The sequence below is a fragment of the Echeneis naucrates genome, chromosome 2 (assembly GCF_900963305.1).
Source record: "Echeneis naucrates chromosome 2, fEcheNa1.1, whole genome shotgun sequence".
Lineage (NCBI taxonomy): Eukaryota > Metazoa > Chordata > Actinopteri > Carangiformes > Echeneidae > Echeneis > Echeneis naucrates.
Window position 1 is genome coordinate 18,297,172 of NC_042512.1, and position 12,788 is coordinate 18,309,959.

At 42.7% G+C, this 12,788-nt stretch overlaps 2 protein-coding genes across 2 annotated transcripts in view; both read left to right on the plus strand.

The window, feature by feature from the left end:
• Positions 1-1,255: 1,255 nt before the first annotated feature.
• On the plus strand, positions 1,256-6,677 carry LOC115056993 (T-cell surface antigen CD2-like). Its single transcript, XM_029523838.1, has 9 exons — positions 1,256-1,420; positions 1,986-2,062; positions 3,836-4,144; positions 4,343-4,422; positions 4,760-4,934; positions 5,217-5,282; positions 5,379-5,456; positions 5,562-5,791; positions 5,886-6,677. The coding sequence occupies exons 2-9, from the start codon at positions 1,987-1,989 to the stop codon at positions 5,970-5,972; spliced, it is 1,101 nt and encodes a 366-aa protein (XP_029379698.1). The 5' UTR covers positions 1,256-1,420; position 1,986; the 3' UTR covers positions 5,973-6,677.
• A 1,837-nt stretch (positions 6,678-8,514) lies between these two features.
• ptgfrnb (prostaglandin F2 receptor inhibitor b) overlaps positions 8,515-12,788 on the plus strand; it is a 41,822-nt gene continuing 37,548 nt past the window's right edge. Inside the window, exon 1 of the mRNA XM_029513599.1 lies at positions 8,515-8,904. Within this exon, the coding sequence (XP_029369459.1) occupies positions 8,853-8,904 (52 nt within the window). The 5' untranslated portion in view covers positions 8,515-8,852. The remainder of the gene's footprint in view (positions 8,905-12,788) is intronic.

A 12,788-nucleotide genomic window follows, 5' to 3' on the forward strand; every position in this document is an offset into this window, starting at 1 on the left:
GAGCATCACGAAACAATGTCGCACCGAGCAGTAAACTTGTTCTGTGTGGATTACAGGAGCTGTGTTGTAGATAGTGCAGGCCACTAAATGCATAACAAAAAGGTCTTATCATTGGCTGTCATTAGAGCGCAGCGGGCATTCTTTCCATCACATCGAGTCTATAAACAGATCGCTGGTCCACAAAGACCTGGAGAGTCCAGCAGACTGCTGTAATTACGGTGCAGCTGCCTGCTGTTTGTTAGACACCCTGAAACCTTTTACACCTTCACGTCTGTTCGCTGCTGCTGCTGATTCACAATGTTTCATCCAGTTTGTCCCGAAAACGAAATATCATTATTACACAGTAATCTGTTAAAGCCTGAAGTGTCATGGAAGAGTTCTGCGGTTCCTCTCCACCCTGAGGTCAGAGGTCAGAGGTCACATCGCAGCCCTTCTGAGTGAGTCCTGCTCGTGTCTGATGGGCTGCTGACATCCGGAGCGTCTTGATTGGGATTAACACGGAGGGTTGCAGTTGGAAGCTGGTGCATCTGCGACTTCGGTCGAGTTGGACCGGAGCAGTGGAAAAATAACTGCTCTATTTATAAAGGCCCATTTAACAGAAGCGGGTCATCTGTGTCTAACAGTCAGCTTGGCCCGCTGCTACCAGGAACTCATTCCATCACAAGATCACATGAGGAATTTTACAGGCTGTCGTACACACAAAACAGAAAGGCTTCAAAGCTTTATGTCGGAGCTGCTGAGACCAGAAACATAAACCATGAAGATTTCAAGATAAAGTTTTCATCTTGAATAGTCTCCCTCTGTAACGTGTAGAAAATGAAAGCGCTCCATTAAATCCAGCTGAGACCTGAGCTCCTTCCATTGTCCATGAAGAAGGTGACTCATGAAGTATAACGGCAAAGTGTCCTTAATATCATCATCCAGATGAAGGGAGGCGGATACTTCCAGATACTGACGGACATTAACGAGATTTACAGAGTTGTTTTATCTTTGTGGCGCCATTTTGAACTCCAATGACGCCCCTCTGTGGATACTTCAGCTACTGTGGGAGCTTTCCTCGACTATCAAGTGTGATGTGATGCTTTTGTTGTTTTTTGGTTACAAGTAGCAGGCACACGTGACACACAAACTCAAACACCCCCCGGAACAGAATAACATGTTTAAGGTACTGAAAGAGAAAATTGAGGAAGACTAAAACCGCCGGAGGATATGAAACATAATAAACACCCAGAGTGACTCTTGTCCATGTTCTGCTCAGCCTCCATGAAGTTCATCTTTACTTCTGCGAGCGGGCCATTCATTCCTGGTGTCGAGCTGAAGGATGTGCTTGGTGGGAGAAGGAGCTGACACCGACCCTGAATGTTGTCATCCAGAAAGTTCGATTGCGTTGCACAGAATTCTGCTGCAGCTGGACAGTCAGGTGAAGGAAGGAAGTGATGGGGGGACGACAGAAACGATGTTTGACAGCATAAAACACATTTGTAAAAGTTTGTCAGAAGCAACACAATGCAGCACGTTTGTCTTTTTCTGAACTTAAATTTGAATTGAAATCAGATTTCTGAAAGAGCAGCTTCTTTTCATCAGAAATTTCAGACTGAAATTTTTTAACTTTACATTCTTCAGACTCTCCAAATGAAAGCTTATAAACACAAAATAGATTTTTAAACGTTCAAGAAATCAGACAGGAAGTAATTTCAGTGCCAAAACACTTCAAAAGGCCATTGTTTGGTGTTTGTATCTTTAAGTGGAGGCCACAGATAATATTTTTGGTTTGTGTTGAGTAAATGAAACTAAAAGAAGGTGAAAGTTTCTTCTTTGATCTAAACATGACATTTGTTTTGCTGCTCTGGGAGGAGATAGACTCTTTTGGATCAGTTCCTTTAGAAACCTGAAAAAACTGCTCGCAGCCGAGCGGTTGATAGAGGCATGCTTTTACAGGAAATAACCTCAATTCTTAAAAGCTGCTGCTCATCTTCTCTCCTCAGTATGATGAGGAGGATGAGGACGATGATCTACAAAATAACTCTTCTTCTCCTCTGCTGCTCCATCATCTCCTCCAAAGGTATTTCATGAAATCTCATTAAATAGGTGTAGATATTATTATTGTTGAGGAATTTTTAGATGCTGATTATTTTTGAGATTTTGATCTTACTGGGACCTTACGTGATTATTTTAAAAGCAGATTAAAGCCGTCATTTGTAGACATCTTATGATTTTTAATTGTGTTTTTCCTTTCACGCTTCTGTTGATTTATATTCACTAGTTTTCCATCAGGATAATTAAGATTAAAGTATAAAATGGCCTGCAAAAATACTATTTCATTTCTCCAGCCTGGTCTATTAAGTGTTATTACTTTAATGCCAAATACACTAGATGTGAATTAAATTCTGTTTCGAATTGCTGTCAGGCGAAAGGAGAACCAACAAAACGCTCAGTGCTGAACTGACAAGTCATAAAACAGTCTCTATTGTGGGAAGAAATGTTTGTGTGCTGATCAATTAGTCTTCATGTATTTTCTGTATTTGTGAACACCCGAGCAGCTGATGTGGTAACGTGGGTCCAAAGTAGGAGCAGAAAACTAAAGCATCACCTTTAATAATGAAAAATGACAGCTTCGCCCTACAATCACCAACAGAAAGACTTTTTTATGTATTTCAAATCACTGGAGCTGATTTAATCTTGTATTAAAACTATTAACAGCAGTAATTGTAATTGTAATTTCGCATTCCCAAGAAAATAGAGTCACCATATGAACAAGATGAAAATGTGATTGTCTCTGACAAAATGAAAGGTGTGAAATGGGGCTTTCAGAGCGCTGCTGCTTCCTGGAACAATTTTGTTCAGTGGTTATCTTCAATGTGCTGAAGCTGCTCCATCAGTATTTTAATACAGTTATAAACTTATTGAGCAGTTTAAGAAGTTAATGTTGGACGAACGATCTACAGAGTAATAGGTTGTTGTTTTTGTTTTTTTTTTGTTGGACTTGCATCTTTTGTGATTATAATCAGATTATTTTAAAATAATGAATCTTGGCTGGAATAGCTGAGACTTTCTATCAGAACATAGGAGAGAATCCCAGAAACTGAAATAAATTGTTTTTATTTGTAACCACAGATTCATAGAAGAATGTTTTTGTCATATAAAAATCCCGCTTCACTTGTCACAGATGACAGGGAGTTTAACCTAAATGTGATCAGTTATCTTAAAGGAGAATCTTGAACGGAAAGCTGAACTTCTGTTCACATATGAAGCCGCCAACTTCTCGAGGTTGGGACTTGCATCATTTCACTTCCTCTCACTTTGATGCCACAAGTGGAAGAAAATAACGATATCCAGTATTTTTCTGTCTTTCCTGTTTTTAGATGATACAAAATGTAGATGTATGTTTTAGTTTCTGACAGGAGAAAAGTCCAGCACAACTGCAAAGATGTTTGATTAAAGCAGTAAATTAAGCCGTATTGTGATTCATGTGTTTGTGTTTGCGCTTTTCTACTGAGGATAGGAAACATTTTCTGATCTGCCGCTGCCCCACAAGTTTGGACTTGTGATGCTGGGGATTTACGAGTTAAGATCTATTGTGATCAGAGCTGAAGAGAAATAATGCTGAACTGACTCACAAATCCATTTCCTGTGTTTCCTTCACACAAAATGAAAATGTTTTCTTATATTTGAAGAGTAAATATGCACCTGGTGAACACGACTTTTTGAGTCACACCATCAAAGGTCAAAAGAGAAGCCCAGGCTTCGAACAGCCGAGGATGGTTTGGCTGAGATTGCTCAAGAGCTGCATAAGATGACTGATGACCGTCTGATTTTTTCTTTTTCTGTCCCAAAGCTTCCAAAAATGACTGCGAGAGTTATGTTGCTGAAGGAAGCAACTTTTTGGTGAAGGCTGGCCAACCAGTGAAAAAAACACACAGACTGAGATGGATGCACAACAATGCAATTATATTGGATCGGAGATTATCAAAGGGTGATACGCCCGCTGGCTTCAACAAAGGGAATGCAAAAGATCTTGATGAAAATGGATGGCTGAAGCTGACAAATCTGACTAAAAGCCAAGCAGGGCTGTATGCACCTGAGGCTTATGACAGTGATGGAAAGAAAGTACCCAACTTGAAGAGCACAAGTTTATGTGTTGTGGGTAGGTGACGGTCTTTTGCTCTGTATCTCACTCAGTACGCTCTCCAACTGGACCAGAGGTGACACACGTCATAAGGTCCAGTCACAAACATCACAAAACCACTTTAGGTTTCACAATCATGCCATCTTGTTTTTTTTTTTTTTCAAATCATATTTTTAATGCCTCAGATTACAGTCGATTAAAATCTGCTTTACTCAGAGCCCGTCCCGGAGCCCAAAGTGACGTTTCTGTGTGACAGAGGCAAAGACAAAATCGAATTAACCTGCAACACTGCAAAGGTAAGAACACGTCTAATGTGTCTGGTTTACAAAGCCATGAGGTCTGTTGTGGTTCTTTTTCCGGTGACAGCCGTGCATGTGGCTTCTGCTGCCCTGCTCTCAGATCAAACATGCTCTCTGTCATCCTGAAGGCCTTTATTTAGACTGCAATGCAGGTCAAATGAAGATGTTAGTTACTGAACTGTGAGTGGCAGCTTATTATGAACTGCTGTGAAATTATGAATTCAGTTCGACTGCTGTTTCCAAACCGGCGTTGATGGTTTAGAGGAAACGAAATAAAACGTTTGTCCAGTAAATTAAAGGTGCAGATATTCTGATGATGTCCCGTTTAACCCAGGGGCTGGAGGGTGTCCAGTTTGCATGGCTGCAGAATAACAAGGCGCTGTCGCAGAAAACCAAAGTGCTGTCACTGGGCGTCAAAAATCTTGGAACAAGTTCCTTCGCCTGCAAGATCACCAAAAACAGCATCTCTGTAACCAGTAAGGCCGTCACAGCAGCCTGCTCAACAAACAGTGAGTATCATCCAGGACCTGACGTTAAACTTGGTTGAACTGCTGATTGCTAAGAACATTGGAACCAGTTCCAATGATTTCAACACTTCAGACGATTCGAGTTTCATTTTGACAGCTTAATAGATTGAATAGAAAAAATTTTGACTTCAAATTGAAACTGTACGTGTCACTGTGGGTGTGATATGTTGACACTGAAGTGGCCATTTTGGTTACCTTGTCATTAAAAATAAAATGAAATTCAGTTTTCATTCATTCTGTTTCCTCTCGTCATTTTTCCCTCAGCTGGCTCTGTTTTTCCTCAGGAAATACTGGGAGTTAGTATCTGGATATTTGTGGGCTGTGGAGGAGGTAAGCTTGCTCTCAGTCTCAGACTGAACATGACATGATCATTTGTTGAGGGGGAACACTAAAGCTTTTCTTCTTCGTCTCCTCCGTCCCCGTCAGTTATCGTCCTGCTACTGATCATATTCACCATCGTGTGCTGCATCAGAGCAAGGAAGAAACACAGCAGACTATCGAAAGGTAAGGGTTAGTTTGGTTTAGTGTTTCTTCTTTTTCCACTTGAATAAGAAAGTTTAAGAAACAAAAATGATTATGTTCCTGCCGACTCTTTGTGCTCATGTTCAGATGAGGAGGAGCTTCGTTTGGGATGGACCAATCCTCAACAAGAACAGCGGGAGTTCCATCAGCAGAGCCATCATCCGCATCACCAGCATCACCATCAACATCAGCATCATCAGCATCAGCAGCAGCACCCGGCCGGCCACACCGGCCCTCGCCAGAATCGCACCAAACGCCCCCGAGCCCCGGACCCCACCAATGGCCGCCCCCAGCCCAGCCCCAGGGCGGCTCCACAGGTAGGACCAGTCAGAGTTATCCTCCCATGGAGGCGGACCGCCCCCCCCCCCCCCCCCAGATCTGACCCTCGTTGTTCCCTTCGCTTCCATTCAGGTCCCCAAACCAGCTGATGGTGACGAAGAGCAGCCTCCTCCTCTTCCTCAGCCCAGGAAGAAAGTGCCCAAAACACCCAGAATGTGATGCGACGTGAAGGTCTGTTTACTTCATTTTCTCTTCCACGTCTTCAGGGAGGATGTCCGGTTTCCTGTCTTTTCACGATGGCCTTTCGAAATAAAAAAAAAAAAGAAAAAGGTAAAAACAAACCAAAACAACATTAAAACAAAGATACTCTGACATTTCATTTGAAGCTGTAAGTAATTTATAATCCCTTTATAATAATACTGAACTCAAACTATACGCTTCATTTTTGTCACATTTCAAACTAATTGCTGAAGATACGAAAGAAGCATATTTCCATGAATGTCACCCTAACTTTTTTTTTTTCCACTGTAAAATGTGTGGTTTTCTTCTGTGGCTGCAGAGCCTCCAAAATGTTTTTCTGCTGCAGAAATATTCACCACATTAAGGACATTCCATTTTCATACAAGCTCATGTGCCGTTCTTTAGAATACTTTTGTGTTTTGAAATGTAAAAGAAAATGTTCACGTTTATAATGAATAGCAGTCTCTTATATATGCTGTATTTTTGAAACGTGTGAACAAACCTGTCCTTTTCATATTTCTACTTTGAAAGGACAGCCTGGCCTTTAAAGAAAACAAACTAGAGATAAATATCATTCATCTTGATTTTGTCTTTAATGTCCTGTTGTGTTTACACTGTATGCCTCAAACTATGTACTTTTAATGTGCAAATGAGATACCTTTAATAAATGATGTGAGATTTCCAGTTAAGGGATGAGATGAGTATTTAGAATGGCGTCATTTTCCGTTCTATAACTGTTTTTTTGTTGTGCTTTTTTTTTTGGGTTGTTATTTTCTTTTGTCGAGCACAAAGCAGCGATGTGTGGCCGTGTGTGTGTGTGTGTGTGTGTGCGTTCGTCACATATCCTGTTCTTTTTGCTGAAAATGTGTTTGTGGTTAAGAATGCTGGTTGCACACATGCTGAGACACTGCTGAAAGCAAGGTTGTTACTTCTCATGCTCTCGTTATCTCGAATTCTGGCGCTAAAGCAAAAACTACGACATTGTTCAACTGATTTACGTTGTTAGAACCATTGTGTATTTGTTTTTTCACTCATCTATTACAGTTTTGGTTTGGTAACTCTGAATTCCCATCAGCAAAGGTCTGTCATCCTTCAGTGTAACTATTGCAGAATTTGTAAGGATGGATGGATGTTGAAAAGCGGTTCCAGGATGAGTCTGTGTTGATCCGCTGTCTCCTCTAGATGGAGCCTCAGCACTGTTTCCTGGAAGCTTCAGTGAGTCACAGAAGGTCGTGAGGTTGTCTGGAAGAAGATTTCTTTTTTTTCCAGCATCCTCACCAGTCGTTTCCATCTGGGGATGAGTTGTTCTGAAGCTGTGGGTGGCGGTCGGTCACACACATCACTCAGTCAGAAAGAATCAACCTCCACCACCTTGATGTGTTTCCTCTGTGTTTGAATGAGAGTTTCCTTAAATCAAAAGCATTAAAGTTGAGATTTTCTTTCTCCTGAGGCCAGAAGATGGTGCTGCAGCTTCATGTTTCCACCAAAATACAATTAAATTCAAGTTAATTGTGAAACTACAATATAAACTAAGAGTTGTTGCCAGGTTTCAGTCCTGCTGGTTATTACTTTGGGCGGTTTAGATTCAGATCCAGAAACAAGAATTCCTGACCTAGTTAATGACTGATAGGGCAGCAGGGCAGTGAGATACTGTAGGACTGTGTGTGTGTGTGTGTGTGTTTGTGTGTTTGTGTGTTAGTTTGAACAGATGTTGTGGACAACAGAACCACACCACAAACAGTCTGAGGTTCAATTTCCCCGGGCCACACATGTAGAAGGTAAAAATAGGATGGTCACACGTATCGCAGCCAACGACCTGCAGAGTTTTAACCTTTGACCCCGAGGTTTCAAACCTGAGCTCCTCACCTCCTGCCGGCCTCTGCCGGGAACTTTGACCTCCCTGGTCGGTCTGTGTAAATACACAGCTTGGGTCCGACCGCAGGAGACACCAAGACTGACGGGGAAACAGTGATTCATCAATTTATTATTTCCATCAAAGATATAAAAAGCATAATTGTTGGGATCTTCTCTTCTTCTGCAGTAAATAAATAACTCTTCACTGTTTTTATATTGTCTTACTTTGTCCTGCTTTATCTTCTGTCCCTATCGGAATAAACTCAGAACATGTCGTTTCCTGTGTCTCATTTCAACGTTGTCATTTTTTTCTCAGCTGAATCACGTCAGCTGTCTTGGTTTCTTCATTAAATCGTGTTTATTCCTCTGCTTATTTCCAACATGGCTTCCATCCACACTCATGTTCCTCCAGGTCAGTTTTCTCTCCGTGACACTGACATCACCTCCAGCGTGTCCCAGTGGGATTAAAACTTTTCCTGTGCAGGTTTCTTCAGACTGAAAAGAAAAAGTGTTTAATGATGACATGCATTCTGATGTGTGGTCTCTCTCTCTCTCTCTCTCTCTCTCTCTCTCTCTCCACCTGGGACCTCCTTCCCTTCCACTCCTCCTCCAGACCGTCACCTAACTTCCGGCCTCTCTCTCTCTCTCTCTCTCTCCAGTCTGGATCAAGCTCTCTCTCCCGGTGTTATTAGTCTGGACCCCCCCCCCACCTCCACAGTCCTTAAACCGGCTCGGTGTCAGTGTGGACCATGAAAACGGATCCGGACTCGGTTTATTGTTGTTATTAGTGTTATTAATCAGGAGCATCCACCCAAAGGTGTGCGTGTGATTGTGCCTGCGGCTCCGCCCGGTGCGGTGCGGTGCGGTGCGGTGCGGACCCGCACATCTGAGACTTTTATTGGATAGACCGACGGACGGCGTGCGGGGCGGAAAGGGAGCCGGACAGATCCCGCACCTAGGACAAAGGAAACGAGGGGACATCCGAGGGAATTAAAAGAGAAGGGGATGGCCGTGGATCGGGGCGTCCTCGCCCTCCTCTTCGGGCTTCTGCTGGCCGGTAAGAAACGTCTCCTCGCCCCGCTAATTAACTCCGAAGCGTGCCGCTGGTCTCCAGTCAGGAGGCGCCGGATCCGAACCCCCGTTGAAAAATCCTCCAGTTTAGCTTTTACCTGCTTGCGGGGAGATCCGCCAAGCCGTGTTGATGATGTATTAAAACATTTTCTATATCCAGAGAACCGATTAACTCCATCGGCTTATGTGAAATGTGCTGATTAGGACTTAATTCGCATTAATTTTGAACTTTTTCCGCCGGTTCCCGCTGTTAGCTAGCGCCGCCCGCTGTGTATTTTGAAGCGGGAAGTTTCGGCAGTGCAACAAGCGACTGGCTGAGAAAAGTGTCATTTTAAGTGAAAAGGAAGTGTCCTTTTGTATGTTACCCCCCGCCGAATTAAAGAGTTGACGAAGGGCATTAATATTATGAAGGAAAGTTTGATCTTGAGAGCTATTTCAGAGCGACGACAAGCGAAAATGTCAAAATGGTGCGGTTTTCAATGGAGTTTGGTAACAGGGTGGAAGTCTTTTTTTCGTCTTCTCCCCCCTTGAGAACAAGCTGCACCTTTTTCCTCTTAAATGAGCTGTGCCATTGTGTAGAAACGGGTTGGACAGTTCAGTGAGTGATGATTAAGGTTAGTATGTCATTATTTATTGCAGGTTTTATCAAGTCTCCATCAGGCTAAATGAAAATCAGTGTGTGACTGAAGATTTCAGAGGTTTCACAGTTAAAATGACAATGTGAGAAGAAATAGAAGGACCAGCCAACCACCAATCCCATAATAAAGCAAAGAGGGTTGGCCATCATGATTAGTATGATGATTATCATTGGAGTGAAACCAAGCTGACTAATGGTCACACTGGTTTTTAGATCTGATGCATCAGACTTGTTTCTGCCGTGGAGACATTCCAGGGCTCGTTCTCCGGCCTTCCTGCGACCCCTCAGGGTTAATCAGGGCTCCTGAAGGGAACATGCAGCAGTCGGTGTCTTCGGGGCTTCCCTGTTGTGTGTCAGTGAGGGACTTGTCTTAAATTAGTGCAGTGCAAGACGATCAGATGTCGGCAGCACTCCTGGAGTGTGTGTGTTTCTGCAGGTGTGTGTGTGTGTGTGTTGTGGATCATGCACACTGTTCACTTCCCTCAGCATATACTTGTTATGCTTCATCTTAAAAATTCGAACTCCCAAAAAGACCGGATGTGGACGGTCCTTCCTTAATTCAACCGCTCAGTAGCTCCATTCCTTCGTGCACGGTGGTTTGTCAATGAGGCGTGTTGGTTTCGTTCCAGAATACTACAGGTCTGCTTCGTACAGTCATCTGACACCCAACACAAGCCTCTGCAGGCTCAGCAGCACAACAGATGATGAGAAAATAAAAACACATTTGCTATTATGCCTCTATCATGCAGAAGTCTTACATCATTGATTTTGCCATTTATGATTGAGAAATAATTAATGACCCAAGCTGGCACAGGGCTGTTCGAAGAGAAGTTCACTGAAAATCAGTCTATTCAGGTCCAAAAAAAAAAAAAAAAAGGAACTGCAAAAGCACCAAACATTTGAGGAAGAAACAGAAAGGTGAAGTATCAAGATGCGATATTGAGATAATCCAGCATCTTTAATGGAGCTGAACGGATGAGTCAGAGTTTGGGTTTCACCCTTTTACCTGTTGTGATGTTTCAACACTGGATTTGGATGTGTCACTCCAGATTTGTGCTGATAAAACACAGAAGTGACGTAAAATGGGTTTTGTACAGCTTCTTTAGTTGATGAGAGAGAGACAGATGGAGAGACGGGCGAGAAACTGAATTTGAAAACCACATATTTCAGCACCTGGCCAAGCAACCCCCCCCCCCCCCCCCCCCACACACACACACACACACACACACACAGGTTACAGTATATTATGGTAATTTTTGTGATATGGCACAGGACACAAAAAAAAATAAAAAAATCCTCTTGCTCTTGTGAATACAGAGAAAAGGCTTCGTGCATGAAGCAGAAAGGATGTGACAGTTTTCTGGGCATAAGTCAGGAGATAATTTGCATTGAGTGCATATATTGAAAAGTGAACACTTGGCTTCATACCAGTTGTTCTTGAGATGAATAAATTATATTTTCGTTACAAGCTCAACATAAAAATAGAAGTTTTATACTTGTTTGATGTTATAAGTGAGTGACTCTTTTTCTTTTTTCAGTGTTATAATTACATTGTGGGTGTCGGACTCCCCGGAGACTCGAATGTCAGCAGCTAAAGATGAATGAAATCGCAGACCTCTCCTGACAGAGATAGTGGACTGACACTGAGGCATTGTCAGTTTTATGTGCTGCTTATTTCACTGCGACTTGTTACGTACTAAAGCAGAAAAAGCTCACACTCAGCAGACTCTCACACATAACCAGGCCGCCTGCCAAAACCTGGATCCAGTATTGATGGACCATCGAGGCTGAAGCTTTTTTTTTTTTTTTTTTATCCTCTTCTTCTTCTGCTCAATGGGCATGAACCCTGTTTTGGGGATTTTTCTGGAATATAACAGTCAAAACAAAACATCACCAAACAAGACTAATTAAAATGCTGCATGAAATTAGGAGAGTCACTGTTGAAATTGGGTCACTTTTAATCCAAGCATAAGATCATCAGAATAAGAGTATGGCCAAATATTTGCTGCCAATTTTTTGTTCTAGTTTCTCTCCTGCTTGGTTTGAAGACCCAGTTCGCTTCTCACAATGTCTGTAGGTTCAACACTCAGTTTACAGTTGAGTGTGTTAAACTGTTCGACACATACAGTCAACATTAAACCACGATCTGTTTATTAGAAGGCAGTCGGATTTTTATTAGGCCGATCAGGTCTTGGTTGTTTTGTGACTGATCGTTTGGTTCATTTCTCATGATCTTCGGATGTTTACAATGAGTGTTTGGACCGGTATGTGTCAGTGAAACTCAGAGAATCTGAGGCTGAAATAATACCTACATTATAAAACCACTGTGGTTCTGCTTTCAGCCCGGCTCAGAGCGAGGATGCCCTGCCAGGTCTCAGGACTTGAGAGTTTTCATCTCTCTGTTCTGAAAACACGTTTTTGGTTCCAAAAAAACGCACTGAAGGTCGACACCTGGCTCTACTTGGACTGTGTGCTTTTCTCTCCAGTCAACACTGTGCTGGAAAAGCTGCCAAGAAAACAGATTGTGTTCAAGTGTAGTTTGTTAATTAATATTCTCATCGCATACACACCGGGCGTCTTCCAGCAGCATCTCCACTTCACGTTCATCTCTGTGTGGTGTTGGAGCACGAGGGCCCGAACCAGGAAGTGTCGCCACATGCTTCCCTCAGCTGGAATGTCAGGAGAGTTTAGCACTCAGTTTGTGTTAAACCTTCACTCACGCTCTGCTGTTGGTTTCTGCTGATGGCAAATCTTAGAAATCTGCTGAAGTGCTGCCACAATAAGCCTCTCGCTTTTCTTGCCAGACAAAATTGCGCGAGCATGAACGCACTTGTAAGCATAAATGCGTTTGTTCACACACACACACACACACACACACACACAGAAGATACAATTCAGGTTTTAGCAACGTCAGCATCATTATTGATTTCTTTCAAGTCACAACAAGTTGCGTTTGTGTGCACGTATTGTCTGTTCTGCATGTTGAAGTAGAGAAATTGCATTCAAACACCTGCAGCTTCCAGGACTGAAATAGATCGTGTGAATCGTTCATCAAATGTGTCATCCTTCAACCTCCGGTGTATGAATGTTGTCCAGAGAGGCACGTAGCTGTGATCCATCGCTGCTTTATTACAACGCAGACTGTTAGTTATCAGGCCGCTGTCCTGTTTTCCCGAATCGAGCCTATTCGCTGGTTAAATCCTCCATTTTGTGAATATTTCTGTGTGTCCCTC